The 15,672-nt window shown below is 38.4% G+C and overlaps 1 protein-coding gene across 2 annotated transcripts in view; it reads left to right on the forward strand.

Moving 5' to 3' along the window:
- The window catches only part of CCDC83 (coiled-coil domain containing 83), a 48,558-nt gene extending 42,110 nt beyond the window's left edge, over positions 1–6,448 (forward strand). For both annotated transcript variants that reach the window (XM_072726126.1, XM_072726127.1), the window contains 3 exons: positions 2,297–2,373; positions 2,854–3,056; positions 5,812–6,448. In XM_072726126.1, the coding sequence (XP_072582227.1) occupies positions 2,297–2,373; positions 2,854–3,056; positions 5,812–5,973 (442 nt within the window). In that variant the 3' untranslated portion in view covers positions 5,974–6,448. The remainder of the gene's footprint in view (positions 1–2,296; positions 2,374–2,853; positions 3,057–5,811) is intronic.
- The last annotated feature ends 9,224 nt before the right edge of the window (positions 6,449–15,672 follow it).

Consider the following 15,672-nt stretch of genomic DNA (forward strand, 5'->3'; position numbering starts at 1 on the left):
AGATTGTACATGTGGAAGATGGGAGACAAATGTCTAGGTCTAGGAATTAAAGCAGAGAAATTCAACATGGTGAAAGGGCCATGAAAAAATTTCTACCCAAGTAGCTCCTGTTGCTGGTGTGGCATGGAAAAATACTGTTTATGACATAATAAGGCATTTTTTGTTTACAAACTTCCCGATGTGTTCCAAGAAGGGTGGATACAGGTAAGTTGTGGGGTTTTTGTTTGCTGGGCTAAGAGATGGGCAGCAGGATACAAAACTGGAGAATCTGGGAAACAATGCAGTTGCATTACAGGCTGAAAGCTTGGCGAGACTGGACAGAGAAGGGGGTCACCTGCTCCCTTCCACAGTGTAGCTGTTTGCTTTGTCATGTGCAATTTAACCCTATCCAATTTTATCCTTAACCCCACAAAAATTCAGTAAAACAATGTTCATCAGTGCCTTGTGGATTGGTTTTCTTTAGTGAGAGACCTGAGTGTTTAGTCTTGCTTCAGAGTTGGGACAGAGGAGTTCAAAATCTGGCCAACCAAAAAGAAAGCAACATTTATGAGAACCAGGCGAGGAGCCCTGGTATATGCTTCCATGGTACCCTAATCTTTTCATTCATGGCCAGCATTTATCACACCCATGATTACTTATTTAATGTCTGCTTCCTTGCTAGATTGTAAATTCCTCGAGGCAAGTCTTTAGGAAATTTTAGAAAAATATGTGTAAAGGAACAGAAATGTGTAAACCCTCAGTTGTCTGTTAGACTACTTTTCTAGAAGGGGAACTTTGAGCATATTCAGGAGCTTTTACTATAAACCATTTTCAAGTCAAAGAAATATAATACATTTTGCATATTTTATGGCAACTTCCCTTTTCACCTTTCTGTTGAGAACTCAGGTCTTGTAAGATACTAGAAGGTAGTGAGAAGTAGACATAAACTGTGCCCCAAGGACATACAAAAAGTTGTTTTCCTATTTGGCTGAGGAATGGGGTATTTTAGCTAATAGAGTTACTACCTTTCCCATCCAATGCTCCTCAGACTTTTTCCCTTTACAACTCATATGAGATGAGGCCAATGTCCACCAAAGGTGACTACCCAGGGACTCCCATGTCACAGAACTGAGGCTAAGTGGACCAATACCTACAAATCTAACACTCACAAATCTAATAATAACATTCTTTAAGTATTTTCTAGATCATCGAGTGTTGTCACCCTGTAGTGGTACAAAAATGACAATAAATTAATGGTTAAGAGAGAATCTAGATTTACAATATTTATAACATTTAGTGAGATCATAAGGATTCAAAATGGAAAAACCAGGGGGAAAGGGAATTCTAAAACCCCAGACATATCCACCTGTAGACCAGAGCTACATGTGAAAGTGACCTATACAAAGTTGAACCTTCAGAAACTTTTACAAACATAAATATTATACGTAGTTACATTATTGCTGGAGACTTAAGCATTTTGAATAACATTTTACTCATGTTCTTTACATCTGACAACCTGTAATCCAGGGGCTTCACTCTGATTGCTGAGCTGCTAAGCAGGAGTAGTGGTTTGAATATCTGCATGAGTCTGATTCATGCTCTCTTCAGGCAAACTTCAAGGAAAAGCTACATGGAGCTTTCAAGACATTATATGTTCTGGTTGAAATTCAGTGAGTGCTGAAAAGCAGAGCACAGGCTTGCCTGCATGCATAGAGAGCTGCAGTAGCAGACGTACAAGTCACCAGGCATGTGACTGGAACATGCCACTCAGCAATGGCCAGAATCGCAACGTCACCGTGACCCCTCCTGCTCACTGTCTTTCTCTTTTTCTCTTCATTTTAAGACCATCCATTTGGGCCACAGTTGTTCCTCACCTGGATTACTACAACAGCACCCTAACTGGTGTCATGCTTACTTTCATTTCCAGGACATAAGTGTGTTATTTCCTTATCATGCAATACCCTTCCTCACCCAAGGCCTTCCCTGGCAAACAGCCTCTGGTTCTTCAAGACTCAGCTCAGGTACCATCCCTCCTGGAAACCTTCCTTTACCTCCAAAAGGTCAATCAGGTGCTTCTTCTCTCTGCCCCACAATATTTCTCACACTTCCCCAATCACCCATCAGGGTTACAGACCATCGTCCTAAAACACTGTGAGCCTGTCTGTCACCCCACTGGGCCTTATGCTCCAAAGGGTAGAAACTATGTCTCATTGTTCATCACTGTGTCTCCAACACTTACCAGAGAAACAGACACCAGTGAGCAGATGGTATAAAATTTGTTGACTGACAGACTTCTTTTCTCATTTGTTCTTTTTAGGCAACTCTATCTTACTCAAGCTGCTGGACTGGAAGCACCACATAAAGTGCCTCTGGAGTTGCCAGAAATACATGAAGGTATTATTTTATTGTAATGGTGATAGCATCTCAAAAATTTAACAAATACTTATTGAGCATCTATTATAGACAGGTACCTCATATCCAAGAGCTATTCAGGGAATAGATACACGACAGCTTCTCCATAGTTTTCTTCTCCTTGTAGCTTTCTCTAGTCCTGTTTTTGAATTAAAGTCTCCATGTTTCACAGTGAATTACGTAAGTAATGGGAGGGATGGGATGCTGTCTACACTGGTGCATTTTGGTTCCAATTTAGTCAATGAACCAAAACACCAACATGCACCTCAGTTACCAAAACCTATTAGCTAACAGAAGGCAAAACAACTTAGTGATTCTAAAAATGGGACTCACTCTCGCCTTAATACATAGATTCTACATTTCTAAAAGCCTTTTCAAACTAAAAGTGTGACAAAGTGTGTATTGATTGTATTTTCATTTTTATCCATTCCAAAATAACCAGTTTCTTTGTATTCATCCCAGAAGAGTCAAAATTACAACTGGTAGAAGTTAAAAGTACAGACATCATGAGCTCATCATCTGAGAGCAGTGCTTCATATCTCTGTCATGAGGATAGTATCAGATATGTCAAGCACCTGAAGATAGATGAAGAAGACAACTCATGTATAGAATTTGGGGCCTCTGATATGAAATACTTACTATATGAGGATGAACAGGATTTCAAGGTAGGATTCATGAAAAAAATTTTGAGTATTAAGAGAATGCCGTTTTATTAATGGAAAAAAATTAACCTGAAATATGGATATTGAAAAATTGTTTGCAATTTTTAGTAAAATTTGCCCACCATTCACATTTCTCATTAGATATAACTTTCACTCCTACCCTTGTGCAATTTGCTACATATATTCATTAACAAGGTCCCATTCCTAGCATACCATGTAAGTTATCTAATGCTATATAACAAATTATCTCCAAACTTAGTGGCTTATAACAATTGTCATTTATTTTCTTTTGTGGCTTCTGTTGGTTAGGAATTTGGAAAGGGCTCCAATGAACATTTTTCACATGGGCCGTCAGGCAGTTGCAGTCATATGTCAGCTGGGGCAGTGGTCCTCTGAAGGCTTGTTTAGAGCAAGGATCCATTTCCAGGGTACCTCACTCATATGGATGGCAAATTAATGCTGGCTAAGCTGGGAGCCCCGGTTCTTCACATGAGCTTCTCCTTGGGGTGCCTTTATTGTTTCTGTTATGGTGTCTGGCTTCTCCCAGAACAAGCAATGCCAGAGACCAAGGTGAATGCTGCAATATTTTGTATGACTTAGATTTGGAAATCATACATAATCACTTCCATCATATTCTATTGGTTGATGTAGTTACAAAGTTCCACCCAAGGGGAGGGAATGTAGTTCCAGCATCTGGAGAGAGGAAGGAGCATCACATTGTAAGAAAAGCACATGGGGGAGCAGCCTGGGTGGCTCAGCTGTTTAGTGCCGCCTTCGGCCCAGGGCCTGATCCGGGAGACCTGGGATCGAGTCCCACGTCGGACTCCCTGCATGGAGCCTGCTTCTCCCTCTGCCTGTGTCTCTGCTTCTCTTTCTTTCTGTCTCTCTTTCATGAATAAATAAATAAAATCTAACAACAACAAAAAAGAAAAGCACATGGGACAGGATATCTATTAGTACGGCCATCTTTGGAAAGTACAAACTGCCGTATATACCATATTAGGTGAAAACTGCAATATCAAAGCTTTTTAATTTTAAAACCTTTTTGGTACATTCCAGTTACTCCCACATCCATCCCTTGCTATTTTCCTTCTTAATACTACTGATAACTTTAAAAGTTCTCTTAGAACTTAAAGTCTGGTAGGAGAAAGAGTGCTATATGAAAGCAGAAAAAACGGAAAAGATCAACAAAAATCATTATTAGCTAACTACAGCTCAGTCCTGCTAACATCAAGTGACAACTTAAAGACTAAAGTTCTCTCTAAGGCATTCAAACACCCCCATGGGAGTCTTGAAATCCTGACACCTGCTATGTTATCATGACCTCAGGCTCGTAGACAATTGTCCACAAAATTCCAAAGTCACATGCCATTTGGTTGATGAAAGACATTCTTACTTTCCATGGAGGTTTTTTGATGGTGGAAATGGCACTGTATATACTATGGACTGAATTGTATCCCTACCTCCACTCTTACCCTACCAAATTCATATGTTGAAGCCCTAACACCCAATCTGGAGATAGGGTCTTTAGAAAGTAACTAAGGTTAAATGAAGTTAAAAAAGATGGAGCCCCAATCTGATAGCACTATGGCTTATAACAAGAGTCTCTGCCTTACATGTAAGGACACAGGAAGAAAGTAGCCATTTATAAACCAAAAAGAGAACTCTTACCAGAACTCAACCATGCTGGCACTCAGATCTTGAATTTCTGAGTCTCCAGACTATACAAACTAAATGTCTGTTGTGTAAGCTGGTCAGTCTATGATATTTTGTCATGACAGCTTAAGCAGACTCTGAAATATGTGGTAGACATCCATCAGTTTATTTTTCTCCTATCTTACATTTATTATAGCCCTATGATTATATATTTTAAAAACACAATAAATACAATTAATTAGATGCCTATATGATAGGCCCTACCCTCAAATTGTTTACATGCTAGAAGACAGAAAGTCACTATTACTGTACAAGAGAAATGTACCACCTGTGTCTTTCTCACTGACCAGTCAGTCTGTGACCTTATCATTGCAACCCAGCACTTGGTACAGGGCCTGGCACAAAATGGGCACTCAGGAAAGGTTTGTGAAATGTTGAAGGAATTCTAAAGAGAGTTATGGCTTGAGAAGGCACGCTAGGTAGGGACTGAGTGAGCTGTTTCAACTCAGTATTAGGTTGGCTGTGGGATTTCATGTAAATTAGATTTTTAATTCCATTTGTTGATATCTTAAACTATAGTTTAAGGCAGAAAATGACAAGTTTTACCTTTCCAGTAGTCAGCGGTTCTGTGAAAAGTGAGAAAAATTCATGGAGAATTTGCTCAATATTAGAATATTTATAGTCAAAGTGATGTTTACAAATCCTTCCCATTCTTGAATAATACAGAAAACTCTTCCATGGTTATATCCTGGCCAGCATAGGGCTACATATGTACAGCCAACACTTTCTTTTACCAATTAAAGACTTTGAGAGAGTATATCTCCCCACTCTAACTGGTGCCCCTCACCCAACTCCCAGAAAGACAAGCCTGTCAGCCTTGCGGTGTGCTCATTTGGAGATCTTGCCTGCCATGCCCCATTGGGCATATATATTTATTGACTAGTTTTCTGTTTACAGTGGCTCTCATATTTCATATGTTATTTAGGCAATTAAGAAGGCAGTGAAGTCTGTCAGATAAAGGCCAATTATAATAAAGGAAACCTAACTCTTGAGACTGGTAACTTGTTAAATAACCTCTCCTATTCTCTTCTGTTCACCACAGGATTATGTAAACCTGGGTCCCCTGCAAGTGAAGCTCATGAGTGTGGAGAGCAAGAAAATGCCAATTCATTTTCAAGAAAAAGAAATTCCAGTCAAATGCTATGAAGATACCAGGAGCCCAGAAAGCCGCATCACATATAAAATGATGAAGTCTTTTCTCTAAGACCAAAAGCTGCAAAGTAAAAATAACTTTTCCTTATAAATTTTCATTGGGAACTGAAGTGTATTACTTGCCCATTTTACCTACACTTTGGTCCATTTTTAAACCAGTTGTTATTTCTAAAAGTCATAATGACATTTAAAATCAAAGTTCCCAGTATTCTGCTGTTCATTTATCTGCATGACAAAAAAAGAGTACACTTTGTATTTCCATATCCAAGTATTCAGAAACAAAATAAGGGGCATGAGATGGTTTCTCAGTTTCCTTACCACTTAAAAAATCTTCTGTTTAATCTATCATTCCAATATGAAATAATTCAATTAGAAATTTTCTAAGACAAATTCAGAGATTTGCACAGCACTGACTACACAGCTTTGCCTCTGAGGGTTTTGAATGATAGCCAGTCCACAATTCAGGTCTATTCTTCTTTAACCTAACATTATTTATAATAAAGATAAAATACTTCAGAAACACATAAATCTGAGGGTGGTAATTTATTACATAAAAATAATCTACCAAGAGTGAGATCTCTCTCCTCTCAGCTCTATGAAGTCTAAGTCTATGAAATCTAAGCTGTAAATCTACCAAGTCTAAGGGTGCCTGGGTGGTTCAGTTGGTTAAGTGAGAGACTCACGATTTCTGCTCAGGTCATGATCTCATGGTCCTGTGATAGAGCACCATGTGAAACCCTGTGGGGAGTGCCATGTCCAGCCCCACGTCAAGCCCCACATTGAGCCACAAGTTGGGCTCTGGGCTCAGCGGGGAGTCTGCTTGGGGTTCTTTCTCTCCCTCTCCCTCTGGTCATCTCATACACCCTCTCTCAAATAAATAAATCTTTAAAAAAGTCTAAACTGCTGAGTCCCTGTTAAGACCATTACCACTTCCCTTTTATGAGTGCCACAAGCCAAGGACTATAATTTGACATCAAGCTTTCATTTTAAAGCTACATTTACTTATAATGCTTTCTACAAGGAACATCTTTTAACTAGAAGGCCAAAGATAAAGAAAAAAATCAATAAAACCAAAAGCTGGCTTGAAGGGTTAATTAAAGTTGATAACCCCTAATAAGACCAATCAAAAAAGAAAGCAAAAAACAAATGAAAAAGGAAAAATCACTACATATTTGACTAACATTATGAAAAATATCATAAAAGGAAATTAAAGGGAAAAACTTTCTCAATAAAGTCAACAACTTTGATGAAATGGGAACATATCCTGACAAACAAGGAAATAAAAATTCTGAATAGTCCTCAATCTATAAAAAGAAGATCTAACCTATACTTAAAATTTCCCCACAAGGAAAATTTCAGACCTAGATGGCTTGCTTTACTGGTGAATTTCTCCAAAGATTTCAAAAAAATATAGTAGCAAACATACACAAACTCAGAGAGTAGAGAAAAAAAGAAATGCAAATCATTCTGTGAGGCCAATATACTTCTACACCCAAAACTGGCAGGTCATTACAAGAGAAGAGAATTGCAGGCCAATATCTCTCATGAATATAGATGCAGAATCCCTCACAAAATATTAGCTTATTGCATCCAGTATTACATGTTTCATGAATAAAGAATGAAAGGTTGGTTTAACATTCAGAAATCAGAGTGGAAACAAACAGAACCAGTGGATTAAATCACTGTGAATATCCTGCCTATGGTATTATACTATAATTTTGAAAAATGGTACTCTTGAGGGAAATTGGATAAAGAGTACATACAATCTGTTCATAGTATCTTGTACAATTGCATATGAATTTATATCTCAAAATTTAAAATCAAAAGTATAATGAATGGAACATTGGTAACTCATATGATCATCTCAATAGGTGCAGCATTTGATAAAATTCAGTACTGTGATAAAAATTCATAAATGTATGATAAAGCTCTTAGCAAACAAGGAATAGCATTAAATACTATAGCTAACACTGCACTTAATAGTGAAATATTAACATTTTCCCATGTGTCCCAACAAGACACATATGTTCACTACCATATTTTTTAAAGGAATTTTTTAATCCCTTTTAAATCCTTTTAAAAATCCCTTTAAAAAGGACCCAGGGATCCCCTACTACCATGCTTCTATTCAACATGTTTAATGGACCTTGAGGTTGTAGCCAGTTCAATAAAGGCAAGAAAAATAAATTCAAAGCCTAGAGATTTTAAAGGAAGAAGCAAACTCAATTACTTATAGATGTCAAGTTTCTGTATATAGATAATCCAAAATAATCTACAAACTACTAGAATTTATGAGTGAATTTAGCAAAAGTTACAGAGTACAGATCAACAAAGAGCCATCGTATTTCTTTATACTAGCAGCAAACAATTCTGAAAGATTTAAATCACTTAAAAAAACAAATCACTTATAAACTTATAATAACTTCAAAATTGGGGCAGCCTGGGTGGCTCAGCAGTTTAGCACCGCCTTCAGCCCAGGGTGTGATCCTGGAGACCCGGGATCAAGTCCCACGTCGGGCTCCCTGCATAGAGCCTGCTTCTCCCTCTGCCTGTGTCTCTGCCTCTCTCTCTCTTTCTGTGTGTCTCTCATGAATAAATAAAATCTTTAAAAAAACAAAGCAACAAAACTTGAAAATCAAGAAATTTAGCTAATGAAATATGAGCAAGACTTCTATGTTGAGGACTGCAGAACATTGTTAAGAGAAATTAAAGAAGACCTAAATAAATGGGGAATGGAGACATATACCATCATCATGGATTGGAAGAGTCAAAATGCTTAAGATGTGAGTTTTTCCTATATCTGTATAGTCAGTGCAATCTCAATAAAAATCACATCAGGCTTTTGTTCATAGAAATTAATAATGTCTAATATTATTATGGAAATCTATAACCTGGGCAAAAAACCTATGATAGCCAAGACAATCTTGAAGAAAAACAACAGAATTAGAGAGCTTATTACCAAATTGCAAGACTTTTAACAGTTCAGTAATTAAGACAGTGTGGTTTTGGCCCAAGGATAGAGAAAAAGTCCAATGGAAAAGAATAGAGTCCAGAACCCAACCCACAAAATCACGTGATTTCTGACAAACATGATATTATAACTTGGGAGGGGGGAGTTTTTATCATTAAAAAAAAAATGATTCTGAGTCAACTATATATCTACACTCGGGAAAAAATGAACCTTGACACCTACATCATACCATACACAAAAATCAATTCCAAGGGGATCAGAGACCTAAATATAGTAAAACAATAAAGCTTCAAGTAGGAAATAGAATGTCTTTGTGTTCCCCTTTACATACCCAATAGATCCTCAAAGCCTATGCTTGAATTAACATCTACATCTGGTAGGTGGGTAAGTGTGGATTTGGCTGTGCTCTGCATGCCCCCTCCCCCCAAATCTACTACTTCCTGTGTCACCTATCTCCCTGGAGAGCGGGTGGAAATGCCATAAAAATCACTGATCATAAACTGATAAATTGAATTTCATGAAAACTACAGTCTCTTTTCATTAAAAGAAACCATAAGAGTCAAAAAGTAGGCCACATACTGGGAGAATATATTTTCTACACATATATCTAACAAAGAAATATCTAAAATATATAAATAACTTTTACAAATCAATAGGAAAAAAAGACAACCATTTTAGGGAAAAATGGGCAAAAGATTTGAATTACCACTATGCGAAAGAGTACATCCTAGCGACTAATGAGCATAAAAAGAAGATTGGTATTATTACTCATCAGAGAAAAGCAAATTAAAACCATGAGATCCAAGTATACATGCATCAGAATGGCTAAAATTAAAAGTTAAGAACTGCAAATATTGACAAGGATATGGAACAACTTGAACTCTCATATAATTGTTGGTGGGATCATAATTTGGCATATAAGCACTTGGAATATGATAGTATTTAGTAAAGCTGAATATGATCCAGCAGTTACACTCTTGGCTTAATATGGAATAAAAATGAGTGCTTACGTTTACCGGAAGACATGATAACAATGTTCCTAACAGCTTTACTGATAGTAGTAAAAAATTTGAAACAACCCTAATGACTGTCAGTAATAGAATGTGTAAATAGTCTATAGACAGTCATTCAATGGAATACTATACAGCAATGAAAAAGAACAACCGTGTCAGATATAGCTATATAGATCAATCTTCTACACATAAGATTGAAAGAAGGCTGATACAAAATAGCACATATGATTCCACTTACACAAAACAGGACAGGCATACTAACCTTAACAACAGAAGTCAGACTAGTATAGTGATTACTTTTGTAGTAGGGAATGACTAAGATGGTACATGAAGGAGTTTTCTAATCATCTTGATCTGAGTGGCAGTTAACATGGATGGTTCACTTTATAAACATTAAGCAGGACACTTAAGATCTGTAAACTTGACTGATATAATCTATACTTAAATAAGTTACTCTCCAAAACGTCCCCCAAATACTATCTTCCAATCAATTCCATAAAGTGACAGCATGAAAAAGCCATGTTTATGTCTTGCATCATGAATGACAAGAGTGTTTCCCAATGGGAAGGCACAATACTGTTGGGGTATCTTTCAGAGGTCAACAAAACAGAAATGTACTAGGAAAAGTTAGTGACAACATGGAGTGAATCTGCCAATTTTCTTTTCTAAGAAATAGGTAAACATTTTATAGATAAAATTTATCTTTACTTTTGCAGACAGGAAAAAAACAAAAACAAAACAAAACAAAAAACAAAACAAAACAAAACAAACTTACTGCCTTTCCACTGGGACAAATCAAAGAGCTTCCAGTAAACTACCAAAGAGAGGCCATGTGACAGCCCACTGGTTTCAGCAGGTCAGCAGAAATTGACATTGCTTTTCTCTCACTCTTGAAAAGTTCAGGCCATGAGATTATGAAAATAAGCCAGGCATAACATGGTAGGATTCCAGCATTAATTTGTTAGTTGTGGCAGTTTTTACTTCACAATGTGAATTTGAATCGGAAGAAAATATCAAATGGCTAAAAGTCTTGTTTGCTGCCAAGAAGATGTCAGAGTAGAAAAGTCATTCTTTGGAAAAGGAAAGGGAAGAATGTTCTTTCCTTCTGTTAATATCATTTCTTGTGTTTAGAATTTGCAGAATGGCACTATCTCTTAAGAAATCTGCAAGGTTTTTTTTATATATATATACCAAATTCTAAACAGTGTAGCGTGGTAGCTTTGTGAGATGACATTACAAAGCAAATCTCAATAAACTGCTGTACCACTGTGACCTTCCTATCAGTGCCACTCATTCAAGAAACTGTTGATCAAACAAGTCCTTCTAGACAGGCACTGTGCGTAAGGCAGTAGGGAGGCACAATCAAACTGCCTCTTTTTTCAAGACGCTAATGGCCCAGTAAGGGAACCCAAGGGTCAGGAAGGCCTCCCTGGGCTGGTGTGAAAATTGCTTTCCCTCTCATACCAGCACCAAAGGAGGAAGCAAGAAAGGGGGGAGAAGGCAGGACAAGATACTCTAGGCATGGTAGGTGATTGTATTTAACCTGAAATATTCTATTTTTAGCAACTTTAGTAATAAATTTAGAAAAGAATTTTAAGATGAGTTTAGGAGGATTTTATGTAGTGGTTTCAGTTTTCAAAATAGCCAAACGTGAGTTTTTTATGTTGCCCTTTAAAATTTGGGGAGGCAGAAGGGTAGAGACAGAGTGTCAGCAGCTTTAGCCTCAGGCTGGGAAATTGCTTATTTTGGGCCAGGAATTAGATAAATTTGGAGAAATTAAGGAGATGTAAAGAGATAAGGTAAAGTATGGGAAAACACATTTTGTGGAATCAGGCTGGCTACCTCGAATCTTGGCCAGTCACTTAACCTCTCTGAAGCCTGGTTACCGCTTCGATATCACACGGACCTAATTCTCATACTGCAGAATTATTTTAAGGATTAAAATAAGGACACGTAACCTGCACATACTAGACATTAAATACATGGCAGGTGAAATAACGACTGGCATTTGACAATAGTCTCTGGCAGTAAGGCCCTAGGCGTCTGGTTGTCTTTGCAGTACCTTCACGTGAAGGTATAGAGAGCGCCTGTCCCACTGGTCACGTGCTGTGAGGCGCTGCCCAGAGGGCTGTATGAAGGGCTTCATGCTGTCCTGAGCTGGCTGGGGAGAGGCACTGAGCTGCCGCCCGGCCTGGGGGCTCCAAGACGCCATTCCCAGGACCTGCTGATCTCCATCCGGCTGTAGGGACCAGTAGTAAACCCACTTCCAATATTCTTATGAGCGTGGGGGAGGCAGGCTGGGCGCTCTGGGTCAGTGGTAACATTTTTGTTTCTTTCTGAGTCCCAGAGCCAGACACTAGAGCGATTCAGGGAACAGGGAGGACAGGGGATTTTTGTGGCAATAAAGAGCTGTTTGTTAGAGGCTTGCTTGATCCTTCCTTGTTTTACTAGAGCTCAACACAACAGTTCTCTGTATTTTTCTTGGAATAAAACTGGCTCTTGCATTAAATGCAAGGAAATGTGCCCTCAAGCAGCAGAGGCTTTCTAAATATTAGTGACTTTAACTAGATTAAGTATTTCCATTTCCTATTCCTGTGACTTTATGAGGCTTCAGTTCCCAGAAAGGCTGCTTTTTTTTTTTTTTTTCACTATGACTCTTTCGGCTGGTTATGTTTTAGGTCATTCTGTTCTTATGATCTGAGTAAGTGCTAAAAACCTTCAAGATGCTTTGAAAGATTTTTCACGTAGTAATGTTTTCAGGTTTCCAGCAGAGTCCATGAGTTTGAAAGGGACTGCAGATTCAGATACCCTCACAGACACTTGGTAAAAGGTTTTGTCAGCATTTCCTTCCTCAAGCTGGATGCTCAACTCACTGACCTCTTGCCTCCTTGGGTTTGGGCCATCTTTTTGTATAGTCTCAGCTATAAAAATATGCTAGGCCTTGCAACATTTCCCTCCTAAGAGGAATGAAAATGAACTATGCTGGATTCCCTCTCTGTATGACTGAGGTCAGTGAGGCATTTTACCTTAAAGCCCTCAGACACCAAATCAGAGGGAAGGCTTGCTCTGGCCTCATTTGAGCTTCTGGCCAAGTGTGCAGTTCACTTCAGATCTTTGATGTCCTTTGACTGTTAGAGTTCATTTTTGCATCAGTTATTTTCTCCTAGCCACTTAAAAAGTGACTTTTGTGCTATTTACATAAAACTGTCAATGTGGAATACTGTTGGGCCTAACATCTGGCGGGAAGGTATACATTTCCAACATGTCTTCTAACACATACTGAGCACTTAGCAGTTTGGATTTGCTTCTTTTTCATTTTTAAGCACTTGGCACATTTTGTATTGAATTTCTTTGAAGTATTTCAATTCTATGAGTATAAACTATAATTCTTTTTTTAGTATATCTCAGATCTCAACTTACAATATGTGACATGGGAAGGTTTTAGTCATTGATCAGAAAAAGGCTCAAGAAATTAGCAATTCTTTTAACAAAAACTGCATGACTGTGACAGTGCCTGCCAGAGTTCGTTCAAATCTCTTTTCCCTCTTTCACTATAATGCATTGATTTAGCTATTTTAGCTGAGTATATGATCACCTTAATTAAAGACTACTTCCCACCTTCCCTTGCAACTCACATGACCAGGTTCTGGCCAATTTAACATGAGAAGTTGTGCACAATTTCTGTGTCATGTCTTCCTCTCCCTTTCTCCCCACTTCCTCCATCCTGCTGCTGTGGATTATGAGCTGGAAGGAGCACCGGAAGGACTATGGAACAGCAAGACACCTATACTTGGAAACAGACACCTACAAGTCTCGTGAGCCAAGCTGCTACACCAGCTCAGGCTTCTATGTGACAGAGAAAATAAACTTGTTTGAATCACTGTTAGTGTGGATTTTGTTATACACAAGCCAAATCTAATGCTAATACAGAGACAAACATGAATATTTATCTCACAGGAAGTCAGTGTTTCCAATAGTAAAACGCAGTCTCTGAGACCACTAAACAAAACTTTGGTATTTATTCTCTGTTAAAAGAAAAAAAGGAGGAGGTGCTCAAATGACTTTAGAAAGTATTCTGCTAGGGTGCCTGGGTCTCTCAGTGTTTGAATGTTTGCCTTCTGCATGGGTGTGATCCCAGGGTCATGAGATTGAGTCCTGGATCAGGGTCTCCGCAGGGAGCCCACTTCTCCCTATGCTTGTGTCTCTGCCTCTCTCATGAATAAATAAAATGTTAAAAAAAAAAAAAAAGTATTCTGCTTTATCTGAGTGCATCTAAAGCTGCTGACCTAAGTATACTTAAATGTGTGGGGTTGGCTGTTTTCAAAAATGTGTCACAGCAGACCCTAGAATTACTGCAGCTGCCTCAGAATCAAGGACTCCTGCTTGTGTGACGACGTGTGGAGTTGGAGGTTCAGGGTTTTGCTTGGGAATCAGCTCGTGCGACCTCCAGCAGAGCACTGGGCTGACAAAGTACAATGCGAACAGGGCAGGGTGAACAGTCCCAAAGACTGACATTTTAAAAGCCTCTTTAGTAACACTAACAATAGCAAACACTTAAATGTGCTTATTATATGCACTTTACGTATGTTAACCTAGTTGATCCTTCTATAATCCTGTGTGATGGGTCTACAATTATTCTCACTTTACAGATAAGGAACAGGCAGAGGGAAATTTAGTTAATTTCCCAAAGTCCCCCAGCCAGGAACAGGGTTGGGATTTAAACACAAATTTTTACCTCCAGAATCTAGGCTCTTGGCCAGTTATTCTGTATCCTATTAAGTGTACTGAGACTTTGTCACATGCCAGGATGTTCTAAATATTTCCATTTATTGATTCGTTAGTTACAACAGTCCTATGAGGTAGGCATCATTATGCCATTTTAACAGATGAAGAAATTGAGGCGCAAGCACAGTATATAAGTAGTCCAAACACGGTTTAATCCTAGCATGGCTGCAGAGTCCACTGTTACCACTATGCTGCACTGTCTCATCAAGCAGCAGGGAGGGGCATCACTCCTGGTAGGTAGGAAGGCTCTCAGAAGGGAACGATGCTCTCCAAAGACAAATACCATGCAAACTGTCCTCTGTGTGTGTTCATACGCTAGGCTCTCCCTGTGTTCTTTCTTCACTTACCCATCTCTCTCCAGTCCTAACCACTCAGAATTTCCCTTCCTCCTGCTGATTTTGCAGCCTAGCTCAATGTTACTTAACTTCCTTAACTTCTACTCTAAGTAATTAACATTACTAGTGCATTCTTTTTCATCTTTGAGATATAATTGACAAAATCTAAAGCTATTTAAAGTATACGATGTGATTTGATATATACATATATATATATCACCATATACATATATATATAGTGTGTGTGTGTGTGTGTGTGTGTGTGTGGATTCCTCTCAAAGTTTTACACACATCCATCACTTCACATATTTACCTTTTTGGAGGTGGCAGGACATTTATGTCCTATTCCCTTAGCAAAGTTTGATTATACGAGACAGTGTAATCAACTACAGTCACCATGCTACACATTAGATCCTCAGACCTTATTCTTCTCATAACTTAAACTTTGCACCTTTTTACCAACCTGTCCTTATTTCCCTCACCTTCCAATTTTCTACTGTTTCATTGTTTTTCCATTGTTTCTATTATTTTGACTTTTTCCCCTTTTTCGGTTTTGTTTTAAAGAATCCACACGTAGGTGAGACTATGCAGTATTAGTCTGGCTTAATTCACTTAGCATCCATGTTGTCATAAATGACGGAATGATT

Source organism: Vulpes vulpes, chromosome 11 (genome assembly GCF_048418805.1).
Source record: "Vulpes vulpes isolate BD-2025 chromosome 11, VulVul3, whole genome shotgun sequence".
NCBI classification, from domain to species: domain Eukaryota; kingdom Metazoa; phylum Chordata; class Mammalia; order Carnivora; family Canidae; genus Vulpes; species Vulpes vulpes.